Raw genomic sequence first — 24,294 nt, forward strand, 5'->3', positions numbered from 1 at the left:
CTTTGCGTTGCGCAGAGGGACAAGACAGGGATGTCCACTGTCACCCATGCGGTTCGCATTGGCATTGCAACCACTTGCTGCCTGGGTGCTCTGCGATCCTCTGGTGTCGGGGATAGAAGGTGGTGGACACTGGGAAGAACGCATATCCTTATATGAAATAAAAATGGTTTTTATAAAGCGCGTGACTACCCGGAGGCCTCTCAGCGCTGTGATGGTGACCAGAGAGGGAGCCAGCCTCTACGGGAAAAGCCAGGTCTTTAGAAGTTTTCGGAACGTGAGGTGGTTGGGTTCTTTACGGAGGCTCAGAGGGAGGGTGTTCTAGAGTTTAGCAGCGTTGAAGGAGAAAAGCCGTCCCCCACTTCTAGCTTTCTTGATCATGGGTGTCACTGCTAGATGAAGCTCATCTGAGCGAAGTCTTCTGTTTGCTCTGTAGGTCTGGTATATTTTTAATGATAGGTTGTCCGGTTCCTATCAGAGACTTATGGGCTACACACAAGGACTTGAAGTGGATCCTTTCCTGTACCGGGAGCCAATGGAGGGTACACAAGGAAGGTCTTACCGAGCCGCGATTGGACGTCCCCGTGAGAAGCCTTGCGGCCAAGTTCTGCACAATCTGTAGTTTCATGACTGCTGAACTGGGAGCGCCTAAGTAAAGGGCATTGCCGTAGTCTATTCGAGATGGAATCAAGGCTTGGACAAGCAGTTTTTTGGCTTGACTAGGTAAAAGGGGAAGCACCTTGCGTATCATTTTTAATAGCCCATAGCACGATGCTGCGGTCTTCCTGGCTTGGGTTTTAAATGAAAGCTCTTGGTCTAACCAGACGCCGAGACTTTTGATCTCTGTTTTAGGTAGTTGTGCTGGGCCCATACATGATGGCCACATGCTGTTGGATTTAAAAATTTAAGTGGTTGCCCAGCAGTAGCAGTTCAGTTTTTCCGCCGTTGAGCTTTAGATGAGAAGAACTCATCCATTTTTCCACTCCTTCGAGGCAGGAGCAGAGATCAGTGGGCGTCTCATCGCTCTGGTTGAGTGCGACAAGCTGAGTGTCGTCGGTGTATGTCATTGTGTGGATCCCAAAAGGGGAAGTGATGTCCGCCAGTGTGGACATATTAACGTTAAAAAGAGTTGGGCTCAGAGAGGAGCCCTGTGGAACGCCACACTAGAGGGGGACGGGTTTGGAGCAGGTGTCGCCTTCAAAGACCTGGAAATGTCTCTCCTCTAGAAAGGACCGGAGCCAGAGTAGAGCGGCCCCAGACACACCGATACTCCTGAGACGGTGAATCAGGATTTGATGATTCACCGTGTCAAAGGCTGCGCTTAGAACGAGGAGAATTATGGCAGCGGAACCTCCTGCGTCTAGAATCTTCCTTGATTCCTCCACAACCGTAAGTAGGGCGGTCTCTGTGCCCTGGCAGACGAGAAGGAAGAGGTGTGGCGCCGCAGCCAGGGTGACTGACGCCAGAATTTGGGGTTCACGGTTCGATCCCTGGTGCCGGCGGCAGATTAGCCCAGCACCATGTGACTCTGGGCAATAGCTTGCTTAATCTTCCCGACGGCCCCCAGCGCCTAGAGACCCTTACGGATGATTGTTCGCGCTTTACAAATGTGAATTATTATTATTATTAAAGCCCGTTTATGGAGGGTGGAGCAGGTTGTGGGTCTCCAGGAAGGTGGAGAGTTGATGATTAACATGTTTCTCAGCGATTTTGCTGATGCCTGGGAGCAGCGAAATAGGGCGGTAATTGCCCTGTCCGCCGGATCCAGGTGCGTTTTTTTTTTTTAGCAGGGCCTTTATCATTGCCTTTTTCCATTCCGGCGGAACTACTCCTGACGCAAGGGAGGCATTAATCAGACCCATAAGGACTGGGGCAATTGTGGGTAATGCAAGTTTTAATATATCGAGTGGTGATCATGATTTGACTGAGGAGCGAATGGATGAGAGGGACTTATTGGTAAGTGGGGCGTAGGCTTTCATGAGATGTTCATTTTCACCCTGGCTCAAGTCTACTGGAAGTGAGATAGTGTCGCTATGGGCTTGTGGGAGTTGCTTAAGGATGTTCTGTACTTTAGTGAAGATGTAATCCACTAACTCATTGCATCGATTTCCCAAGGGGTCGGGTACTGCCTGGGGAATGGGGACTTTAAGTAACTTAGGCTATGAGGAAAGCTTCTCGCGAGGAATTCCCAGCGGAGGTGATCTTTTCCTCGAAGTAGATAGCCTGGTATTTCTTTATTTCTGATTTATACAAGCAGATGGCCCTCCTGTATTCCTGTTTTTTGCTTGGTGAGAAATCTTTCCTCCAGATTCTTTCAAGCTTTTTACATTGCTGTTTTTGGATCCGTAGTGTGGGGGAGAACCAAGCTGCCTTATTAGGTCCCAATTTCTTATGGATAGTTTTCTTAGGGAGTACGGTGTTCAGGGATCCTTCAATCCAATCGACAACACTTTTATTAGCAGTCACAGGATTAGGGTCAGGACATGGTTTAGTCTTTTCGAGCTCCTGAATCCACCGCTCCAAAGAGAGTTGGGGGCATGGACGCATGAGCCTGCGAGTCGAATGGGTAGGTAATATCGTAGGAAGGGGAAGCCAAGCAAAAGGAATGAGGAAGTGGTCTGGCCAGGGTATAGGCAGGGGGGCTTTCCCTTTGAGTGTCTCCAGGTTCGAAAAAATAGGGTCCAGACGGTGCCCTTTGGTATGAGTAGGTTCCGACACTTTCTAGAGCAGTTGGCAGACCCTAAGAACGAGGACTAGCTCATTTGCCGTCACTGCTGAAGGATCATCGAAATGCATGTTGAGGTCTCCGAGAAGAATAAAATTAGATGAATTGCTGGCAAGGTTTATGGCTGTTTCCAGCAACGAGTTGCAGAAGAGTCCCAACGTCCCTGGAGGACGGTAGATCAGAATACCGGAAAGGGACAGAGAAGGAGACCGTTCCATAGAAAAGTGGATGTTCTCACAGTCTAATACGGGGCTGCCTAATACACATCATGTAATCTTTATATATAATGGCAATTCCACCTCCAAGTCCAGTGGTTCTGTCTTTCCTCTGGATAAGATATCTGCAGATGATGTCCTACCGTACTCCACTAGACCTTCACAATAAACAGACTGCTGCAGATATTCCAGGCATTCTGCAGCTACTCAGAATATCAAATTAATTGCTGCAAATTTCTCCTTTTTGGACTGATGGAGGGGGGTCCAACATCTGACACATTGGGAAATAAAGCTCCAAACTAAAGTCAAATTCAAATATGTAGGCATTACTTTCACAGAGACAGAATTCCTTGAAGATAACTTGATGACACAATTAGAGTGCATAAAAAAATGTGGCGCATTGGAGGAGCCTGCCGTCTCACTGATGGGAAAAGGCAGTCTTCTTTAAAATAATGACACTTCCTCAAATGTTGTATGTCCTACAAAATACCCCATATACAGTTCCCGACAGGTGTTTTAAGGAAGCTGATAGTGAACTACAGAAACTCCTATGGGGCGGGCTGCAAGGATAGTGTTAACAAGACTCCAAAGAAGTGTATACGAGGGAGGCCTGGCGATTCCAGATTAAAAAAAATATTACTGGGCTTAGCAGATGATGACAATTAACGACTGGGTATTCACAGACAGAAACGAACAGGCATACCGAGTGGACTACCTTGTGATGGGGCAGAGGAGCTACACAAGAGCACTATACCAGAACAACGCCCGAACAAGATTGCCTCCACAAACACAAGCTGTAATACACGCATTGGAAAGGGCCACCAAATTTCTAGGATGGGACAACAAGCTAACCGAGCGAACTCCTTTATGGGATAGCGACATGTTGCAAGAGGTAGGTGAGCTACAGGGGGTTCAGCAAATGGAGGCTACTGAACATATCTTATTTAGGGGATGTTTGAAAGGGGGCTGGCAATCACATTTGAGGATGTAGTACAAGGGCTATAATTTGCTGATCATTAGAATAGAATAGGTGGTTAAAACGTAGATAAATTAACATTTGAGATACTACCCAGATGCTAAACTGTAACAATGAAATGTACCATGGGCATGTAACTACTGAGTTTTAATAATGTACCTGTACACGGGACGTTTTTACTGCAACTGACAATAGTTTAATAAAAAAGAATTGTACAGATAAAAAACCTTTTCAACACAGTCCAATGTTATCCTATAGGGAAAACAATAATTTAGTTAAACAGGTAAATACTGCACTTACAATCTCAGTCTTCGGAGCCAAACATCAGCAAGGGCCAGCGGTCAGGTGAGTACCAAAACAGCACCACTGGCAGCACAAGGGTGGCTGGGTGCAGAGGTCAAAATTAGAGTTCGGCCTAATGTTTTTCAATGGATACAGTGGGTGCCTGGAGTCGCACTGCTTGCAGGTAAGTAGATCGGTTGCAGGTGCCAAGCTTTGGGAGTTAGGTTAAGCACAGGCACAAAGCATCACCAAACATACACCAAACGTGGCACATTGGCGGCCGGGTTCAGGTTGCAATTTCTACATCCGGAATCGAACGCTTTTCAATGGGGGTCTCCTTTCTGCAAAGAGGCTGCAGGTGTGGCACCAGAGGTTGCAGGAGGAAGACCACCAACTGCAGAGGCAAGTAGAGATGTAGGGGTCGTAGGAGCACCATCAGTTCAGCTCACCAAGGCACAGGGGCTTTGGGTGCAAGGGTGTCTTTCATTGTCAGTCTTCCTACCGCAGCGAATCTCAGTCGGGGGTCCACTTGATTCACACTGCAGGTGCCATCATGGAGGTCCGAAGCGGTCAGCCAACATCTGACAACTAAATTAGGATCACTTAGGAGACTTCACTGTACAGGTGAGCCACTCCGACTCAGGCCTTGGTGGGCAGATTGGGTAAGAAACGCAGATACGCCTGGATCCAGAGTCTGTGGAGTAGTCTTATTCTGGACAGGTTCGCTTTCCACAGTAGATTCGTTTTTTTTTTTTAAAGCCAGCAGTCCTCCCAGGGTTTTTGAGAGGTCGCTGGCTGCAAGACGTGTCCCAGGTTCGCAGGCGCTGTAGACAGGCCGGTTAGGGCTGGGGCCAAGTCTTCTCTGCAGGGTCATCTTATTTATTCTTAGGTCGTCGCAGATCTACTTTCCTGGTCTGGGGGATCCACCCAAATTCTAGCTTAGTGGAATAGCAGGTAGGGCCATTGGGCACCTTACCTGGGGTGACTACACCGTCTTTTTTGCCACCCCCCCCCCTCTCTTCAAGATGGCGGAGACTGAAAGATGTGCTTCACATTGCCTCCCCCACCTTCGGGGTGGAGTTGGTAGAGGTGAGCACACCTCCTATTCTTCCTAAGTTTTCCTGCCTATTATCCCACCCAAAGTGGGGGTGTAAACCGGGGGCTGCTAGCAGCAGCGGCTGAGAGGTCGCATTACAAATGTGGCAGTCCTTTGAAGCTTCCCCTTTGAGCACTGGCCCATCCTGGGGAGGATTGTGACGCGTCTGCCCAGGATGTGCATTGTTTCTAGTCCCAGAGAGCAAGGGCTCTCTACCCAGGGTCCAGAAACATGTCTGGTGGTAGCAGACTGCTACAGCTGGTCAGAGACCCCACCAGGGCTGTCAGATTTTCATGGGGCATCTCTAAGTACATGGTATTATAAATCTCACACTGGCATCAGTGTGTATATATTGAAAGGAGTAGTTTGATACTAAACACTCCTGTGTTCAGTGAAGCCATCGTGGTGCTGTGAAACTAGAGTTGTCAAGTTTCCAGCCCATGTACTCTCTATGGCTTCACTGCCACTTACAATTTTAGGAAATGGACCCTAATAATGTTGGGGCATATCTGCTCATGCAGCTATGCCCTTTCCTGTGGTATGTTGCACCCTGCCTTGGGGCTGTGAGGCCTGCTAGAGAGGTGACTTACCTATGCCTTGTCGACTTTGTTGTATTTCGCCTCACAAGCCCTTGCAAGCCGCAAGGGCAGTGGCATGGACCTAGTGACAGGTGCCCCAGGGGACTCTTTTCAGCTCCAAGGCTCCACCTGTGAAACTGCATTATTGTTTTCCTCCATATGTTAACATTGCAAAGACTGAAAATTGCACCACTAACACTGCTCTACCTGTCAGTCCTTCCATGGGTTATGGATTTTGCTGGCTGAAGTACAGGTGTTGTTCTCTTTGCACTGTCTTTGAAGTTGAAGACAGGCAGGTAGGGCTGGGGCCAAGTCAGTGGGCATCAGGGTTAGGGCCAAGTCAGTGGGCATCAGGGTTGGCCGGTTTTAAGGGGGCACATCTGAGGTGCGCACTCAGTACGTTTCAATAAAGCCCGCAGTGGCATCCGTGTGAATTTATTGAAAGGAGTAGTTTGGTACTAAACACTCTTGTGTTCAGTGAAGCCATCATGGTGCTGTGAAACTCGAGTTGTAGAGTTTCCAGCCCACATACTCTTCATGGCTTCCCTGGCACTTCTATTATTAAGAAAAATACCTAAATATTGTAGGGGCATATATGCTCATGCAGATATGCCCACACCTGATATATAGTGCAACCTGCCTTAGGGCTTTTAAGGCCTGCTAGAGGGGTGATTTACCTATACTTTAGGCAGGGCTGGTTGGCAAGGCACACAGGCAGTGTGCCATGTCAACTTTGCTGTTTTGTTTACACCAGGGCATGCATGCTGCAGTAGCAGTCTGCATGGCCTAGGTGAGGGGTCCCTAGGGGACACTCTTCAATCCCAATCCCATAGGTACCCAGGTACCATTTATTAGGGACTTACAGGAGCTTCAGGGGCCAGTTGTGGGACAGTTTTTGGTAAGACTCACTGGCACAGGGGACCTGGTTGGCAAGGACCCTGTTCACTACAATCGAGAACACATCATTTTCCAAGCAAAAGGTGGGGGGCTAACCATGTCAAGAGGCACTTTCTCACAGTGTCTTTCTACGCAGTGGAAGTGTGCCCCCATATGGAAGTGCTGGAACTTGGTGCAGTACATCTAATCCTAAAATCCAGGAATAGGTCCTTGCCTCAGCCATTCTTCAGACAGATAATACAACAATGGTGTATCTGAATAACTGGGGGGACCAAATCCAGGGTTCTGTCCATTGAGGCACTTACAGTCTGGCACTTATTTCTGCTGAGGAACGTCACTTTGAATAGTTCTTCTCCGAAGTCTTCAGAGTAGGAAAGCAAAGTTGTTAATCATACTTTTAGTGGAGCAGCACATGTGGAGAGTCAGCAGCAGCATTCTGTCAAACATATTTGAAGTTTGGAGAACTCCACACATCCACTTATTTGCAACTACAAAACCTCCTAATTTCATCTTCGCTGGTTGATCGGTATTGGTCTTTCATAGACTGGTCAGGACCGTTACTCTCAGCTGTTCCTGTGACCCCCACCTGCTTCACAGGTTGAATGTTGGGTTGAGACAATTCAACATGACCATGATCTCAATTGTTCTGGTTTGGCCAGTGGTATCAGGAACTGCAACATCTGTTGACCACATGTGACACTGTTATACAGACTGGATCTTCTCACCAAATGCCCTGGAAGATCCTCCATCCCTGACTGCCATGGCTGAGCTTGACTGAATGGTGCCCTAAGTACATGCTGTCCTGCCACCTAAACTATCAGATGCTTCTATAATCATTCTGAGATAATCCACACAACCATGTGCTTTATTATCTTGTGCATTATCAGTCATTAAGTAGAAGACAAAAACTATGAATTTGTTTATTATCCAATTTGTCATTTACAACGCATACTGTTACAACGCATATGCGATTTAAATATGCTTTAAATTACATAACATTAATATAAGTTGTACATGTCTATCTAATTTTGAGGTTAGCCAGTGTGATCCCTGCGAACTCTGCACCCCAATTGTGTTAGGTGTCTTAATAATTTTTTTTCTTCAGGGGATTCTTGTGTAATATTTTTGTGTGGAATCAGCTAAATGAAGCATGTCTGGCTGACCGGGTGGTTAATTTTCAAACAATGTAATATAAACAACAATTAGGAAATCTCAGTGTAGAATAATGTTTGGAACTGAGAGCCCTGCAAATGCAGCCTTATTAACTCTTGTCCATGTTTCATTTCTGTAACGCTGGTTTCGGCTGCCACCTAGTTTAGAATGAGAGATGGCAGTCCTCAGAGAAACGCTTACGAACACATTTGCTAAAAATTATTTTTGACTTGCTTTTACAACCCTATTTTTTAACATCACATATTCATTTACAGCACGTGAAGGAAAAACATACGTTGTAAATAACTCTGCGATGTAAAAGCGTTGAAAAGGGAAGGAATTGTAAATGATCTGTAGTTAATGTAACATACTGCCTTTTGTTGCAAGAGTTTTAATATCTGATGCCTTGAGAAGCAGATGGGCCCAATAACTTGTCAAAAAAGACCCTACTGCCATTTTTTAATTTGAAAAAATCTACCCTAAGGTTTTCTTCCATAAAGGTGCCTTACGCTGCCATCATAGCTTACATGAGAAGTTAATCTCAGACAATATTGTTTCACCATTCCTGCGGTAAGATTTCCTAGAAGGCCTTGGGAAACTATTCAATATTGTTAGAAGACATTCTTCTCCCCAGTACTTAAATATAATCCTCTCCAAATTTACGGGAACTCTTTTTTTTTTTTTTTTTTTTTTTTTTTATAAACGATTCACAAATTGGACTTCCAACATTATAAAAGTAGTTTTCTTTTTGACCGTTAACTCAACCAGGAGAAGGAGTGAGTTTCAAACCCTGCAGAAAGTGCTGTGTATTGTTTTCATTTGCAGCAAGGTTCCTTGACAATTCAACCTTCTTTCTTCCCAAAGTTATCTCCAATGATTTCCCTTACAGCCTTTATTTATAGATGCTGCTTCTCCAACTAAAGGACTCCCCATTTTTATGGATCATTTGTTTTATTAATTTCGCAAAGAAGAAAACTGAAGAAAAAATAAAGTAACAGTACACAGCTTCATCACGTACAACCCGGAGGCTGACAGCAGTTGCACCTATAGTTAATTCGAAAACAGGACTAACCTCAATACCTACCCCATCCCTTGTGGAATCCGACCCCCTACTTCTGACAAAATTAATGCCAATTGGGCCTGGTTATCTTGAACTACCTGCATTGGTATCTTCAGTGTCTCCTAACAGAGTAGTTATTATATGAAGTAGTTTAAGGTATTAATAGCATACCAGTTCCTTAACTTCACAAGCAAGAATACCAATATTAGGGCCGACCTCTAATTTTTGTTGTTTGGAGAGTGTTATTTTATCGTACCATTATTTGTGTAGTCAGGCGGTCTAAACTGGAACCTTGTCCGAACCCCAAAGGGCAAGTATTGCTTGATGCACGACTCCTGGAGTTTTAATGTGTTCTGTTGGTATAGGGTGAAGTATAAATGTATGTGGACAGGTCTGAATAAGATGCATTGTTGAAGTGCTAATGTAATTTTTGTGATTTCCCGCTATCTGGCATTTAGTTACTGCATTGGATGACTACTAGATGAAATGTAATGTTTTTTTGGTGGGGTTTATCGTATTTATTGGGTTAATTTGTTGTTGGTACCTTATCTGTAACCAAATATAAGGCATGTTGGTTTCATTAATAACTTACAAGGAGTAACCAGAGCACGAGAAAGTTTTGCTATAATGGAGACTCTTTGCATTAATGCCTTCAATCCGATGTACATACCCTCCATTGTCAGAATCCTGATTAGAAAGGTGTTGATACCTCATAAGCTAATGAGTTTGAGTTAGAGGGTTCAGGTTACCATGGACATTGTTGAGTTTGGAAGGAAGGATGTGGCGTAACTCACAGGCTCTTTTAATATGACAAAAGTTCTCCCTAAAAAGATGCTTCCGAAATTATTTGTAAGTGTGTGGAGTACTGAATTAGGAGGTATGAGTGGTTTGTGTTATTTTGTATATTTACATTAACTCAACTGGTTACTTGTCTTTCTTTACAGATATTCTGCAAGGGAACTTTAAACCTGACTTATACCTGAAATATATACAGAAGGACCTGAGGCTAGCCATCGCACTTGGCGATTCTGTGAACCACCCAACTCCGATGGCAGCTGCAGCTAATGAGGTAGCAAACCTTCCACATCTCCAGTATATTGGGAGACGTGTGTCCCAGAGACTTTTTTCATCTGAGTCCTTTGAGGTGGGACAGGGAGAGGAGGACACCTGCGAGGGGGGTTGGGGAACAGTGATGACCTGCAGGAGGAAACGCAGAGAGGAGGGGACCCACAAGAGGAAAAAGAGAGTGGAGGTAATATGCAAAAGGAAACGAGAGGAGGTCATCTGTGATGGGGACTGGACTGAAGAAGGGATCCATAAGCTGAAAAAGAAAGGGCAGTGTTCCAGTAGGTGGGTCCAAGACAGGGAGGGAACCTGCAAACGGCGAGCAAAGAGGTCCTGTGGCAGGGATAAAGAGACACCTGAGACAGGGCAGGAGTCCTACATGGAGTTCCTAACAGAGGAGCACCAATTGGGGGGCTCTTATATGAGGGAAAAGACATGGGAGAAAGTGTGTGAAGGAGGAGTGGATGCACATAAAGGGTATCAGGGTAAGGAGATGCAGAAAAAGGAACTACGAGATGAGATATGTCTGATAGAGGAGGGACAGCAAAGTCAGAAATTGCTACAGAAAGAGTCACTTACATTGGAGGAGAATTCTCATAGAGAGCGAAGGCAAGATCCCTGTGATGGGGAGCAAAGGCAGGGGGAAACCTGTCACAGGGAGCAAGGGGTGACCTCTGATAGAAAGCAGAAGACGACCTGTGATGTTGAGCAGGGGCAGGTAGAAACCTTTGATAGTGTGCAGGAACAGGCGGGTGCCTATGGTAATAATCTTAGGCAGAATGACACTAGTGAGCAAAGGTGTGAAGAAATCTGTTATACGGAGCTTGAGCTAGAGGCCCATGCTGGAGAGCAGGAACAGGAAACGTTTGAGGTGCAGCAGAGACAGATGGCGGACTATGAGCAAGTACAAAGGCAGACAACTGGTGAGGGAGAGCAGGGTCAGAAGACCTATCAGAGGGAGCAGAGGCAGGGAACCTGTGAGCTAGAGCTGAGAAAGGAAGCTTATGAGCAGATTCAAGTAATGTGTGAAAGGGAGCAGGCACTTGGATTGTGTGAGCAGGAACAGGTACAGAAAAGCTCTGAGACTGAGCAGAGGCAGGAACCAGAGGAGAGGAAGCATAGCCATCAGACCAGTGAGGACCATCTTAGACCTGGGACCAAAGAGAGGGAGCAGGAGGAATTGGTTGGAAAGTGGGACCAGAGACAGGAGTCCTGTAAGAGTAATCTGAGACAGGAACAGAAGAAAGAGACTGGTGGAAGGCAGCAGAGGGAGGAAGTTGGTGTAAAGAAGCAGAAGGTTGGCTTTGGAGAACAGAGGCAGGGGGCCGGCATCGGGGAGCAATGGCAGGGGGTCTGCATCGGCGAGCAGTGGCTAGGGACCAGCGTTGTGGAGCAGGGAGCTGGCATGGTGAAGCAGAGGGAGGAGACCAGTGAATTAAGACCACTTACCCATGAGATTGTGGAGACACTTGGAAACCTTGGGAGTGAACATAGGTGGAAGACCATTGGGAGGGAGATGGAAGAAAAAACCCACGAGGGGGAGCTAAGGCAAGAGATCTGTGAGAGGGAGAAGATGCAAAAGATCTGCGAGATGAAGCAGAGGCTGGAAACCTGCAGAAAGAAGCAGAGTCTGGAGACCAGTAATAGGGAGTTGAAACTGGAGATCTGTAACAAAAAGGAGGACACATGTGAGAATCAAACTAATGAACCCTTTAAGAGAAAGTATATTGGGGCAGCTAGTCAATTCATGAGTAGGGATGAGGGCTGTGAGACAAAGAAACAACAAGATATGATCTCCGAGAGGAAACCGCAAAAGGGAATAACATCCCAGGATAAGCATCAAAAACAGATGACCTCAGAGGAGAAGCCAGAAAAAGGGGAAACTTGGAATGAAGACCTAAGTGAACCATTGGGACCTTCTGAGAAAGAAGAAAGAAAGGAGATTCTTACAGAGGTTATGTCAGAAACAAGTAGTCCGAAGGGGTTGCACAGAATGGAGATCATCTTTGGAAGGGAGGCAAGAAAAAAGTGTCAGTTGACGCTGAGGAATGATAATGTATGTGAACAGGGGAGGGCTGACAGCAACTTTGAGAGTGAAGTAACAAAGGATACAGTGTCCGGTGAGATGAAGTGCAGAAAGGAAAAAGTAAGCCTTGAAGAAATAGAATTATGTAAAGGGCAATTTACCCGAACCACCTCAGAAAAGGAATGCAAGGAAGTGGGGATGTTTCAATTAGGGCACAAAGAGCAAAGTAGTACTTGCATAAGAGTTCACACAGAGAAAAGGGACAAATCTCAAATACCGCAGAAGGAGACGATCTATATGTTGGGCCAGTCAAAGGAAGGAATAAGTGAGTTGGAACAACAGCTGGGGGAAAAGGTCTGTGATAAAAAACAGATTGAGGATGAAATTACTACTGGATATGGAAAAGCTCAGAGTGTGGAAGATCTGAAAGAGAGTAAGAGACATGATGGCCGTAAACCGTATGGGGAAGACAGCAAGGAAATTACGCATGTGGAGGCAAACAAGACTGATGGAACACTGCAATTGAACAGCAGTAGCTCTCTGATGGCACACACAGAGATGGAGACCTGCCAATTGACAGAAGTAGAGAAAACTAAATGTTCAGGGGCACTAGAAAATGAAATCTATCAAATGACACAAGTAGGGGACAGCATTTGTCATTTGGCACAAGTAGAGAAGCCCAATAGTGAGATGGCACAAGTAGAGGAAAAAGCCTGTTTTGTGGCTCGAATAGCAGACACCTCTCAGGTAGAAATAGCTGGGACCTGTCAGATGGCACAAGAAGAGGAGGAGGCATGTCAGATGGCACAAGTAGAAGAGGAGATCTGTCGGATTGCAGGATTAGCCAAGGAGCACTGGCACGCAGTACAAGTAACGGATAACACATGTATAGCACAAATAGATGACACATCTTGTGAGATTGCAACCGGGGTGGCTAGTAGGGTGCCATGGGGAGATGTGGAATCTAGAAGGGTGCCACAGTTTGAGACCCAAACTTTTAAGGTGCCAGAGATGGAGGTCAAAGTGGTTGAGATGTCTCAGGATGAAGCTACAACAGTTAGAGTGCCACAAGCGGAGGCCCACGTTAGTAGGTTGCGACAGGTGGAGAAAAGTGCTGCTATAGTGCCGCAAGTTGGGGCCCAGCCTTTCAGAGTGCCATATGTGGAAGTCAATGTATTTAGGGTGCCACCGATCACTGCCCAGGAATCCCAGGTTTCAAGGGTGGAGGTCCAGGATGTCAAGGAGATGCAAGTTGAGACTGTTGGGGTAGCACAGATGGAGGCACAGTCTCGTGGGGTGCCATCGGAAGACACACACACCGAATGGATGCCAGAGATAGAGGCTCATTCTGGTTGGGTGCCAGAAATAAAGGCCCAAACTGGTCGGGTGATAGGGGTAGAATCCCAAACAGGAAGCAGACTCCCAGTGAAGGTCCTTATTAGTTATTTGGCGCAGGCCAAATCAGAGATTGAACAGGTTCCACAGTTCGGTGCCTTGACTAGTCTGGTTCCACAGGTAGCGACCCAAACTAGTGGGGTACATCAAATAAAGCCACAGCTTGGTGGTGTACTGCAGATAAAAGTCAAGGGTGGTAGCATGCCGCTGGTAGAGAGCCAGGTTGGTAGGGTGCTGCAGGTAGAGGCAGGCAGTGGTAGGTTGGCACAGGAAGAATCCAGGACTGGCACTGTGCCACAGGTAGAGGCAGAGAATAGTAGGGTGCCACAAGTAAACATAGACACTGTTGGGATAGTGCAAGCAGAAGCAAAGGCTGCTACACTGGCCCAGACCGGGGAGAGCAGTGAGAGGGCAAGGATAGCGGAGGAGTACTGGCAAATGGCTCGTGTAGCACAGGACACATGTCATCCACAAACCAATAAAACCGGTCATATGCCACACGTGGAGGCTGATACTGCTAGGATGGCACAGGTACAAGCAGGGCATAATAGAGAGGTGGGGACTGGTAGAATGGCACATGAGGATAAGACTTGTCAGGTGGCACGAATAGCAGAAGAATACTTTCAAATGGCAAGAGCAGCACAGGATTCTCATCAGATGGCACACTCTGCAATAGATAGGGTAATGGAAGTTGAACCTGAGACTAAGCATGCCCAATCAGTGTGTACTGATGAGCTGCCGCCATTAGAGGTAGAGTCATGTCATATGGTACAGATGGAGGAGGAAATGTGTCAGATGGTTCAGGTGGAGGAGCCTTGTCACATTCTTCAGGTGGTGCAGGAGGAGACCTGTCATATGGTTGAGGTGGAGGACGAGACCTCCTGTCACATAGTTGAGGTGGCAGAGACCTGTCACATGGTTGCGGTGGAGGAGGACGAGCAGGATACCTGTCACATGGTGCATGTGGAGGAGGAGACCTGTCACATAGTGCACTTGGAAGAAACCTGTCAGATAGTGCAGGTGGAGGAAGGGTCCTGTCAAATGGTACATTTGGAGGAGGATGTCTGTCATATCGTGGAAGTAGAGGAGGAGACTTCTAATTTGCACCTTGTAGATGAGGACCCATGCCAGGTGAGGAAGGAGCACGACTGTCAGATGGTACATGTGGAAGAAACTCCCTCTCACATGATCCAGTTAGCAGAGACCTGTCAGATGGAGCAGATAGTAGGTGGCAACAGTCAGATAGTGGAGATGCAGGAGGAGTCCTGTCAGGTAATACATATACAAGATCAAACCTGTGAGGCAGCTGGGGTAGCGGAGGAGACCTGTAGAGTAATAGAAGTAGATGACAAGGTGTCTCAGTTGTTACATGAAGAGGACAGCTCCTGTCGAATGATAGAAGTGGAGGGTCAGTCTTCAGAGTTGGTGGATGTAGTGGAAGAGAACTGTCACATACTACAAATTGCAGATCATGTATCTGAGATACTACATGTAGGGGAGTCCTGTCAGATAATACAAATGGGGACTGATGCTGGTGAGATGGTACCTCTTGAGGAAGGAATATGCCAGATGGTCCAGAATCGGACAGAAAGGCCCTTTGAAATGGTACAGGGTGAGGAACAGGAAACCACTGAAATCATTCATTCAGAGAATGACACCACCTGCCGAATGGGTCAAGAAGTGGCCTCCTTACATGTATCTTGTGTAGATAACGTGCCCTGCCAGACCATTCCAGGAGAGGAGGTTCTCTATCAGGTGGCACATGTTGATGTCCCCCACCATTTGTTTCCTCTAGCTGACCGGGCTTGCCAGGAAGACCAATTGGGGGATGTGCATTGTCAAATGGAACGAGTAGAATTGTCCACTCAGCTAGAGGAGCAGTCTTGCAACATGGCACAGATGGAGGACGTAGCCTATCAGACAGCTCAGATAGAGGATGTGCCCTGCCAGGAGGCTACTGTACAAGAGCTGTCTCGCCACATAAGTCAGGGACAGGGTGTGCCCTATCATTTGGCTCGGGTAGAGGAATTGCCCTATCATATGACAAGGGTTGAGGAGGTCTGTTGTCAGATGGCCCAGGAAGAGGTGTCATGTCAGATGGCTCAGGTAGAGGAACATTGCTGTCAGATGGTACAAGTAGTGATGAGGGAGACCTATGACATTGTCCAGGTAGAAGATGATGACAACTCCGACATGATTCAGGTAGAAGAAGAAAGCTGTCAGATTGAGCGACTAGACGAACAGTGCGAGGTGGAGTATAAAGATGAAGAGATCATCTCATATGGGGGACGATGAGGAGCAGCAGTTCTAATGAACATAATGGTTGAAAGAAAGTTGGTGAAGTGTCTGCCATCTATGTGAGACATTTTCAGCTCCTTAAAAGTATGTGAAGTGGTATTGACTAGTCCCTTTTGAAGAGGTAGTGTTGCTGATGGATTTGACTTCTAAAAGCAGTGCTCACCCTCCCCATCACAGGAATGGCATTCTGCAGAAGCTGCTGTGGTGCCTGGGCCAGGCCCTCCTCTCGTTTCATAACATAGTGCTTCACCACATTTGGACCTGAGAATCGGGTTCTGCAGGAGAGCAGGGCACAGAGCTAAGGCACTTGGGGTGGAATTTGGGAGGGGGGATGGGAAACGAGGACTGGACATGCCACCCTGATTATTGTCTGTCATTTTCTTCTAGGTGTACAAACGAGCGAAAGCATTGGACCAATCAGACAACGACATGTCTGCAGTGTATAGGGCGTACATTCATTAGGCTTTTCCCTCCCTCCTTGTTCTTTTATAATTGTTTCCATTCTGGGTTTTTAATGCTGGCCAGTCCATCCTTCTCTCCCTATCCTGTATGTAGAGACCAGCCACAAAATGTGGATAGGCTCAGTGACTTATTGCCTTCCTCCCCCTTCCCCCAGAGTCAGAAGCAGCAGGGTTGCAGAGGTGGTAGAGTTGGGGAGAGTGTTGCATTAGTGAGACATGCCTGGTGTAAAAGCAGCATGGTTCTGCTGCTTTGGGTCCCCTCCTCCTCTGTTGCCTGCAGGTTCTCAAGAGGGCTGTTATTCTCGCAGCAGGTGTTGGTAGACCTCCTCTGTTCTTGCCCATCTGAGGTGGTAGAGTACTGTGCCTGGTCATTGTTGGTAAGTGCTCTGCAAGTAGTCAGTTTGGTAAGTGTCATACTGGCTTGTGGTGTGACAGCTGACTCCTCCGGTTTGTGCTGGTACAGCAATTTTCCTACCTTACTCTCTCGTATGTTTATAGTCTCCCTCTCTTCACCCCTTCTGCAATGGGTGAGCACCCTGCTTCCAAGGACAGCAATTCTGTGGATCGTTTTCTCCAATCCTTGCTTTATTGAGAACACTGCATTTGCTACGGCTATCAAAGGCTTTGTTGATGTGACAGCAGCCGCCCCATTTCAGAACCAAACTCGTCGCCACCATGTCTTACCCTAGTTGGACCCCTTGGTGTTGGGGTCAGAAAGTATTAAGGCTCCTCTTCCCCTTTCTCGACCAACTTAGGCAACAAAAAAACGCTCCATTTTTTGCTGGACATGAGCCTTGGAAGTCAACTTCTGTCCCCTGCCCCCTTTTTCCCTTTTAGAAAGTAGAATGCTCAGTCTAGATTGGGCAACACCAAGACACCAAAATGTAAAGGGAACATTCCAAAGACTCTTCTGTTCTACATGACTGTCTTGTATTCTAACTAGCATGGCTTGTCACAACAGTCACTGAAGGATATGCAAGACGACAAGTGAAACAAATGGAGACGCAAGTGAATCATCATGATGAAACTGGGAGAGGACTGATGACCCGTTGCTTGTGAGCTGCCTTTGCGCTGTGGTTGTATAAATGGAACTCATTACATCAAGGAAAATCTCAAGCTGTGTGCTCATCCGCATGTGTTAAACAGTTGTCCTCTTGCCGGATTCGAAAATGCACTTGAGAAAGAATTAAAAATGTGTCGCCCCCCCCCATCCCACGACTGTGTACTAAGTGATGCAGCATTATCTGTTTAAAAACCAGGAATTCTGAGTATTTTGGTGTTCCTACCTGTTTTAAATGGTTTTATTTCAAAGTGTGTGAAATCAAAGTCCTATTTCATCAGCATGATGCGGTCAGTCTATTGTCAGCATCACAGTTCTCCCCTTTTGTTGGAAGAGTGGCAGAAGCTTTAAAGGTACAACTCCGCTTTCCACCTGTCTGTTCTTGGGAACCTGATACTCCCCTTTCCGTGGCTAACTAAACTGTTTGATTTTTCATGGGTTTCCTCCTCCAAAGAGGGTAGAATATGAACTCCTGACTAGTGCTTGCAAGTGTTGTCAAAGTGAGCTCATCTGATTGGTGTGAATGAGCTTAGCTGGGGCGGTATGCACTGATGATACCGAAGGGTAGCCTGCTCACGTTTCCCTGATTTCATATGCCACTGTGGGTGTCCGTTCTTCAGTGCCCCTGTTTTGATGGGGAGGCGTACGTGAATTGAGGATGGTGGAGGAATGAACAGTAAATCTGGCGTGTGGGGGGAGGGGAGGTTGGTATGCAGACGTTTTATTTATTTATTTTTGTAAAGGTATTTTTAAACTCATGTTGTACAACGCTCTTTATTTGAGCTCTGCACTTGAGAAATTGATGCTCTGTTGAAGTATAATCATGAAGAATTCGGGAGAGGAGTGTTCTCTGTAGACATTCAGTGTCCTTGGGGGTGGGGGAGATTTCAGTATGGCAAAGTGGAACATGGAAGTGAAATTTTGGGGCCAGACTGGTGCGGTCTAGAAGTGCACATAGTCTAAGGTGTTTTAGTGAAAATGTATACTCCTCATTTGAGTGTTAAGTCCGAACCGACGTCTTCGCCTAATAAGAGTATATATTAATTTAACAAACTACAGCTGTCAGCAGGTGGGACTGTATGGAGGCGATGGTACACTACTGACCTGCTGTGTTGGTCCCGCTTTGTTTCTTAACATCTGGCACCCTTTTCTTGGCGAAGGGAGGCATTCTCAGAGCCTAGAGAAGTAGCAAGTTCCCCATGTGATTTCTTTTGATTCAGAAGCTCTCTTCGTCACTGATTCCTTTATTTATCAATTTGAACCTATCTTCTAATCATGGAAGCCAGCTAAGCCTCCAAGAGGCAGTTGGGGGAATTCGAGAACAGATGACCTAACAACTTATGGGCACAGTGGACTGTGTGACGAGTTCATGGTTCAGCTAGAAGGGAGCTGCTTTGCCAGAACTGGTTTCTCAATGTTTTCTTTGCTGTTGTTGACGATTATGTAAAGTTTCTTTTTATGGTTATTTTCTGTTTTTGACAAACTGTATTTTGTTTTTTTAAGAATTTATCAACTCCTTTTTAAATATGTGATTCGAATAAGAGTGTTTCAGAAAGGCTGTTTCTCCCTTTTCTCTTGCAAAAATATATAATTAAGGTTGTGAATTTTATTTTTTCGGGGGGGGGGGGGTGCGGGGATATTTGTTTGATCAACGTTTGTCCTTCAGAATAGAATGTGTGATGTTTAACGGGGAAACGATTTTGTGCAATTAACACAACTTCTGGCGAAACAATAAACCTTACTTGGTATAAAAAAAGTCTGTGGTTGATTGATGCAGTACCCGAAGAGTGTGGGTATTGGGGGTTTGGGGGGCAAATTTCTCAGTAGTGGACATTCTTTCTAGATTTCAGAACTCTGAGGTTATGTCCATTGAACAATATATATTTACTTAGTTGAGGTGGTTGAAAGGCGATCATCTCTACCTGAATCTTCAGCTCATCACCTTCAACTTCTGTTGGCAACCCCAGACCCCTAAATTTTCATGCTTATCTGTGCTTATTCTTCTGCCAAATTCAATTGTATATTTTTGGGTTGGTTCTCCATCTTGTGTAACGTTTGCCTCCACACGTCCCAAGGTGCACACAATTACACAATCTCCTCTAATGACATATGCCCCCCTGCTTATAACGTTTGGGGTAAAACTGTCCCTTAACTCACTCTTCCCTGGGTTTCTTTTCCCTTCTTTCTGACATTGCTTACAATTGAGGTTTAAGTACTCTTTTAAGTTGATTTAGAAGTGAGCATTTTATTATTTTCCCGGTGTTAGAAAGACATCATCATAATATAAAATGTAGAAAAGGGGATTTTCTGATCAGGTAAAGTTTGTACAATGTATTTCTTTAAGATTTCTTCTTTTCTCAACCTTTCAAAATAATATAACCACAGTTGGGAAATATTTCAGGCCTCTGTATTTATAACAATAAATGTTTTATCACTTTTTTGTCTACTTTCATCCTTTATATTGAGATTTGATATACTACTCACTTAAAGGGTCGGGTCGCCAATAAACCAAAGTCTCTTTAATGTTTCTGCGGCTCACAAATCTGGCATGTTGCCAAAATTACAGCTCCTTGACAGTGATCGTAGTCTTGTGTGAAGATCATTAAATGACGCCAATCTGTACATCTCCAGGGCAAGACTAGCATGAGGTATAAAATATTTCAGTTTTAACAATGCCTCACCAAATTCATAGCTCCTTGCTCAAGACTAACGTGAGGCATAACATTAAACACTTCATGCCTCTGACACAGATGAAATAACCTTTTTTTTTTTTTTTTTTTTTTTTAGCATTTTAGCACCTTCAATGGCTTCGATACATGTCATGAATTCTTCTCTCCATCTTTTCCACACTTGAGAAGGATTTAAACTACAATATAAAAAAAATATTTGCTGGCGAGCCAGATTGCATGATGACGCAACCTGTAACCATAACAGTAAAAGCACAGCACAATACATTGGTATATAGGATGGCGTAATACTTTGGTATAGTGTGGCTGCACAATCTCAATATATAAAATTGTCATTACAAGTCATAACTTCAATACTGTGAACATATCACAGGCCTGCTAGAGGTACACGCTGAAGCTTTACAAAAACTGCTTCAATACTGTCTGAATATCATAGGTCACGTAAAGGTAAGCACCATAGCTTTATAAACTCTGGTTCAGAAGGAATCTATAACATAAAGTTAACTTATAATTCTGTCTCTCCAGCAGAAGGAACAAGGAGGTGGAAGGGTTAGGGGTGCTTCAGAGCATTTACATTAAGAAAAAGTGCTTTCATTTTCCCAGAAACTCAAATTCGAAGCAGCAAAAAAATCAATAATAGGTCAGCCCTTCTGGCCTACCCCAATAGATTGCTAAAAGTCCTCCACTGGCTCAGTTTATCTCTCCAAGCACTTCATGCATTATACTAATTTGTTTATGGGACAAGCCCACACATTTATTGAATAGATTTCATAAATATATCCCGAAACGTTACCAGCTCCTAAGCTCTCCCTTTCCAATAGTTAACTGCCATAAAATATCCCACGGTTGTGGGAGGCTCTAGGGGAACAGCTTTGATAGATTAATTTTCAAAAGGGCCGTACCACAGGTCAGGCTTTCAGGGTGCCCTGGTTTGACCCTCCGACTCATTTGACATGTCATATACATCTTGCAACATCAATTCAGTATAAATCTTTCCACCCGTGTCCTCGGTTTTCTTCGGTGCACATAACACCTAGTGAAGCACCAGGGCTCCACACTATTTTTTCCTGTTGACTGGAATATCGAATTGTCCAGCTGCCTGCCCTGACTGCCCACATCCTCCTTCCACCTGAGGTGAGCTGTGACATATTTGCTTTCTCTCAGACAAATTATTCATCTGTAAAAACTTGCACTTAGATCCTCAGAGGTAGAGTTGTAGATGAAGGAAATTTGATGACATAGGAACAACACATCAATGCCCTCTATCAGTGCTACACATCGGGAGCAAAACACACAACCTTCTATCCATTTGTTGACGAATAGTCTAAATGCATACCACTTTTGTATATAGCAGCGCCTCTTAACTGTGAAAGTGCATTGCAGCTATAAATAGTCAGTTGAAATCAAGTACTGCTGTAAATGCAAGGGCATTTGTGTGTCTTTCTCCCCCTTCCAAGAGCTGGAAATGTCTCCAAGTGAAAACTACTCCTATGTTTTACACCAAAGTGATTTTTTTTTTTTGCTTCTTACCAACTCCCAATTAGGATGTGCCACAGCTTTTATCCTTGATTTAAGAGTGTTTGAGTTAGCAAGGTCTTCACCAAATACCAAGTAGCAGAAAGTTGCACGCATCCATCTGTATTTGTTTCTTTGTATTTGGGTGAATGTATGTACACAGTAGAATTCATGAGTAAAAGTAGACACACAGATGTTATTGATTTTATTCACCATACATGGCACTTCTGGAGGCCAGATGTACAGTATTAAACACAACTAATGTACAGCAGATGATGCTAGTCACTAGATTATGCTAGTTGTGTGCAGTCTGTTAGCGAACTGATGAAGGTGGCCACCAAGCCCCGGTCAGCAAATGTTTGAATTGGGTGTTAACTGGCCCCTATTACAAGCACTAGACTGAGTGTTGGACCTGTAGGCAGAGACGACCTTCTGTCATGATCACATGTGAAGGAAAAGGAAGGCCTTGAATCATCAAGGTGATGAATGTTGCTAAACAGAAGGTTAGCACACACATCTTTTGTATAGCAGGCATTACATTTGTTCGTTCAAGTGAAAATCTGTCCAAAATCTTCCTGTTAGAGAAAGATTTGTGGTCCCAAAGTATGGTTCTCCATTGCAGAATGAAATGAGGGGAAGGAGCTGTGGAGGTCTGGAAAGGAAAGTGGTAGACCTATGGAGCCATACAAGTGTATTGATGACCTCTTTTATGTTGTGCTCTCACTGAGCATTTAGAAGACTTTGTAGAACTTGAGTCATACATTCTATCGAAACCAACTATTGTTGGCCTCAATGGTGGTAGCATGAAAACCGTGTTTGGGCAGTAGGAGACGCCACAGCAATGCATTGACTTCAGAGAACTCAATAGGTGTGTAATAGTTGATAAGCTTCCTCTGCCTGACATAAGGCAAATGGTGGCCCTCCTTAATGGAGCAAAGATTTTCACAAAGGAGTTAGCATTGTCTTGCCACAAAGTAAGACACATAAATCAAAGGACCTTACTGCATTTATACTGCTCGATGTGACTTGCAGGTTCCTGAGAAAGTCAGTCAGCTGCCGCTGTGTTTCAGAGAGCAGTAAATACCATGATCGGTAAAATACCAGAATTACAATTCTTCCATGACAATGTTTGCATACAGTGATGAGAAAGTACACCCTCTTAGTATTTTGTTTTATAGTGTTACATATCAAAGCATGTCTGACGTTCATCTGCTCATCAAGGGCCATATGTATGACCCTTTTTTTTTCCTCTCGCAAACGGTCGATCGGCACGTTTGCGACTGCAAAGAAGGGTCCTGGCATGTACAAACGCAATATTGTGAGTCACTGATTCACAAAATAGTATTTGCGAGTCTTGCTATTAAGGGGCGTTCCTTCCTAATATCGAGTCTCAATGCCATTTACTATTGTTTTGCGACCGCATTTGCGTCCGCAAAACACTCGCAGTTTACCACCTACTTCAAGTAGGTGGTAAACCACTCGCAAACGGGAAGGTGTCTCCAGGGGACCCCTTCGCCTTTGTGAGTGTGTGCAAAAACATTTCTTAAGAGCAGGCAAAAAAAATGAAACTGAAAAGTTTTTTCTTTTTTTAAATGCATCCCCTTTTCCTTGAAGGAAAAAGGGCTGCATTTAAAAAACCAGTCAGACATGGTGGTCTGCGGACCCCAGCAGGCCACCATCCGTGGGAGTGCAAGCCATTCCCAATGGGGTCGCAAATTGCGCTTGCCTCATGAGTATTAATGAGGCATGCAATTTGTGACCCCATTGAGAATCGCAGTGTCTGAGACACTGTTGTACATTTACTTTTGCGATTCACAAATTGTGAGTTGCCATTCCACGCATTTGCGAGACGCAAAAGTGAATGGTCGTACATCTGGTGCTGCAAATAAATATACGTGTAGGACCCAGATGATAACTGCATGTGTTATTCTGGCGTGGAACACAACGCTTCGGCTGAAAAACTCCTTTGATGCACTCCAAAACCATCAGGTAGCAGGAGGCCAACTCTGTTGGATACTGATTCCTCACCTTGTGAACATTCCCCAGATATCAGACTGCATCTGGAAACTTTAAAGAAGGACTCCTGAGCACCAGTAGATGGTGTTGTGCAGCTCCGCTCTGATGTTGTTACGCTCCACAAGTGACCAGAAGAGTTGCATGCAAGAGCCACCCATACACGTTGATGTCTATTTCTTTCTTTCTGTGCCTTCCGACATGATTCCGTACTTTCTCCATGTTCTTTAAGATCTATTTCTCATCAAATAATTACTAGTGTGAAAAGAAAAATGTTACCTCCCTAAAGCAACTGAGTTCAAACCGTGTAAGGACTGTTGCAAACAGTTGTCTGTGATTAGCCCCTCACAAAGTATTTCTTTGGTGCCTGAGCTCAGAACATGACTCCAAGGCCTGTGATATCTGCTCTCAGATGAATCGGGCGGTTATTAGGGACTGCAAGGCCAAACTTTGTCATCAAACATAAGAAGGCTCCACGCCACAGCAATTCGAATCCAAAGGAAGGCTCAGTTCCTGTTCCCAAAGTTGAAGCAGATCATAGTTGCAGTTGAAGTCTTTGAGTAAGTCCAAGAATACGTATAAGATGTTGACGCAGTAATCTGGCTTCTTCCTGACACTCTCAGATTCCAAAGCGGGGCACAGGGGCTTCAGTGGGCTTCCCAGTCAAGCTCTTGATCTCCATCAGAACCAATTTAGAGGCTAGTACCGGCACACCAAGAGTTCCTGGGTCCATTGGCAATGTCGCAAGTAGAGACCTTGAGAAGCCATGCTATTCATTTTTGGCACCTTACGTTTT

At 45.2% G+C, this 24,294-nt stretch overlaps 1 protein-coding gene across 1 annotated transcript in view; it reads left to right on the forward strand.

The window, feature by feature from the left end:
- Nucleotides 1–19,039, forward strand: part of GLYR1 (glyoxylate reductase 1 homolog) — a 456,170-nt gene extending 437,131 nt beyond the window's left edge. Inside the window, exons 15-16 of the mRNA XM_085632218.1 lie at nucleotides 9,923–10,047; nucleotides 16,150–19,039. Coding sequence (XP_085488344.1) covers nucleotides 9,923–10,047; nucleotides 16,150–16,224 — 200 coding nt within the window. The 3' untranslated portion in view covers nucleotides 16,225–19,039. The remainder of the gene's footprint in view (nucleotides 1–9,922; nucleotides 10,048–16,149) is intronic.
- Nucleotides 19,040–24,294: the final 5,255 nt, after the last annotated feature.

This window comes from Triturus cristatus, chromosome 10 (genome assembly GCF_964204655.1).
Source record: "Triturus cristatus chromosome 10, aTriCri1.1, whole genome shotgun sequence".
Lineage (NCBI taxonomy): Eukaryota > Metazoa > Chordata > Amphibia > Caudata > Salamandridae > Triturus > Triturus cristatus.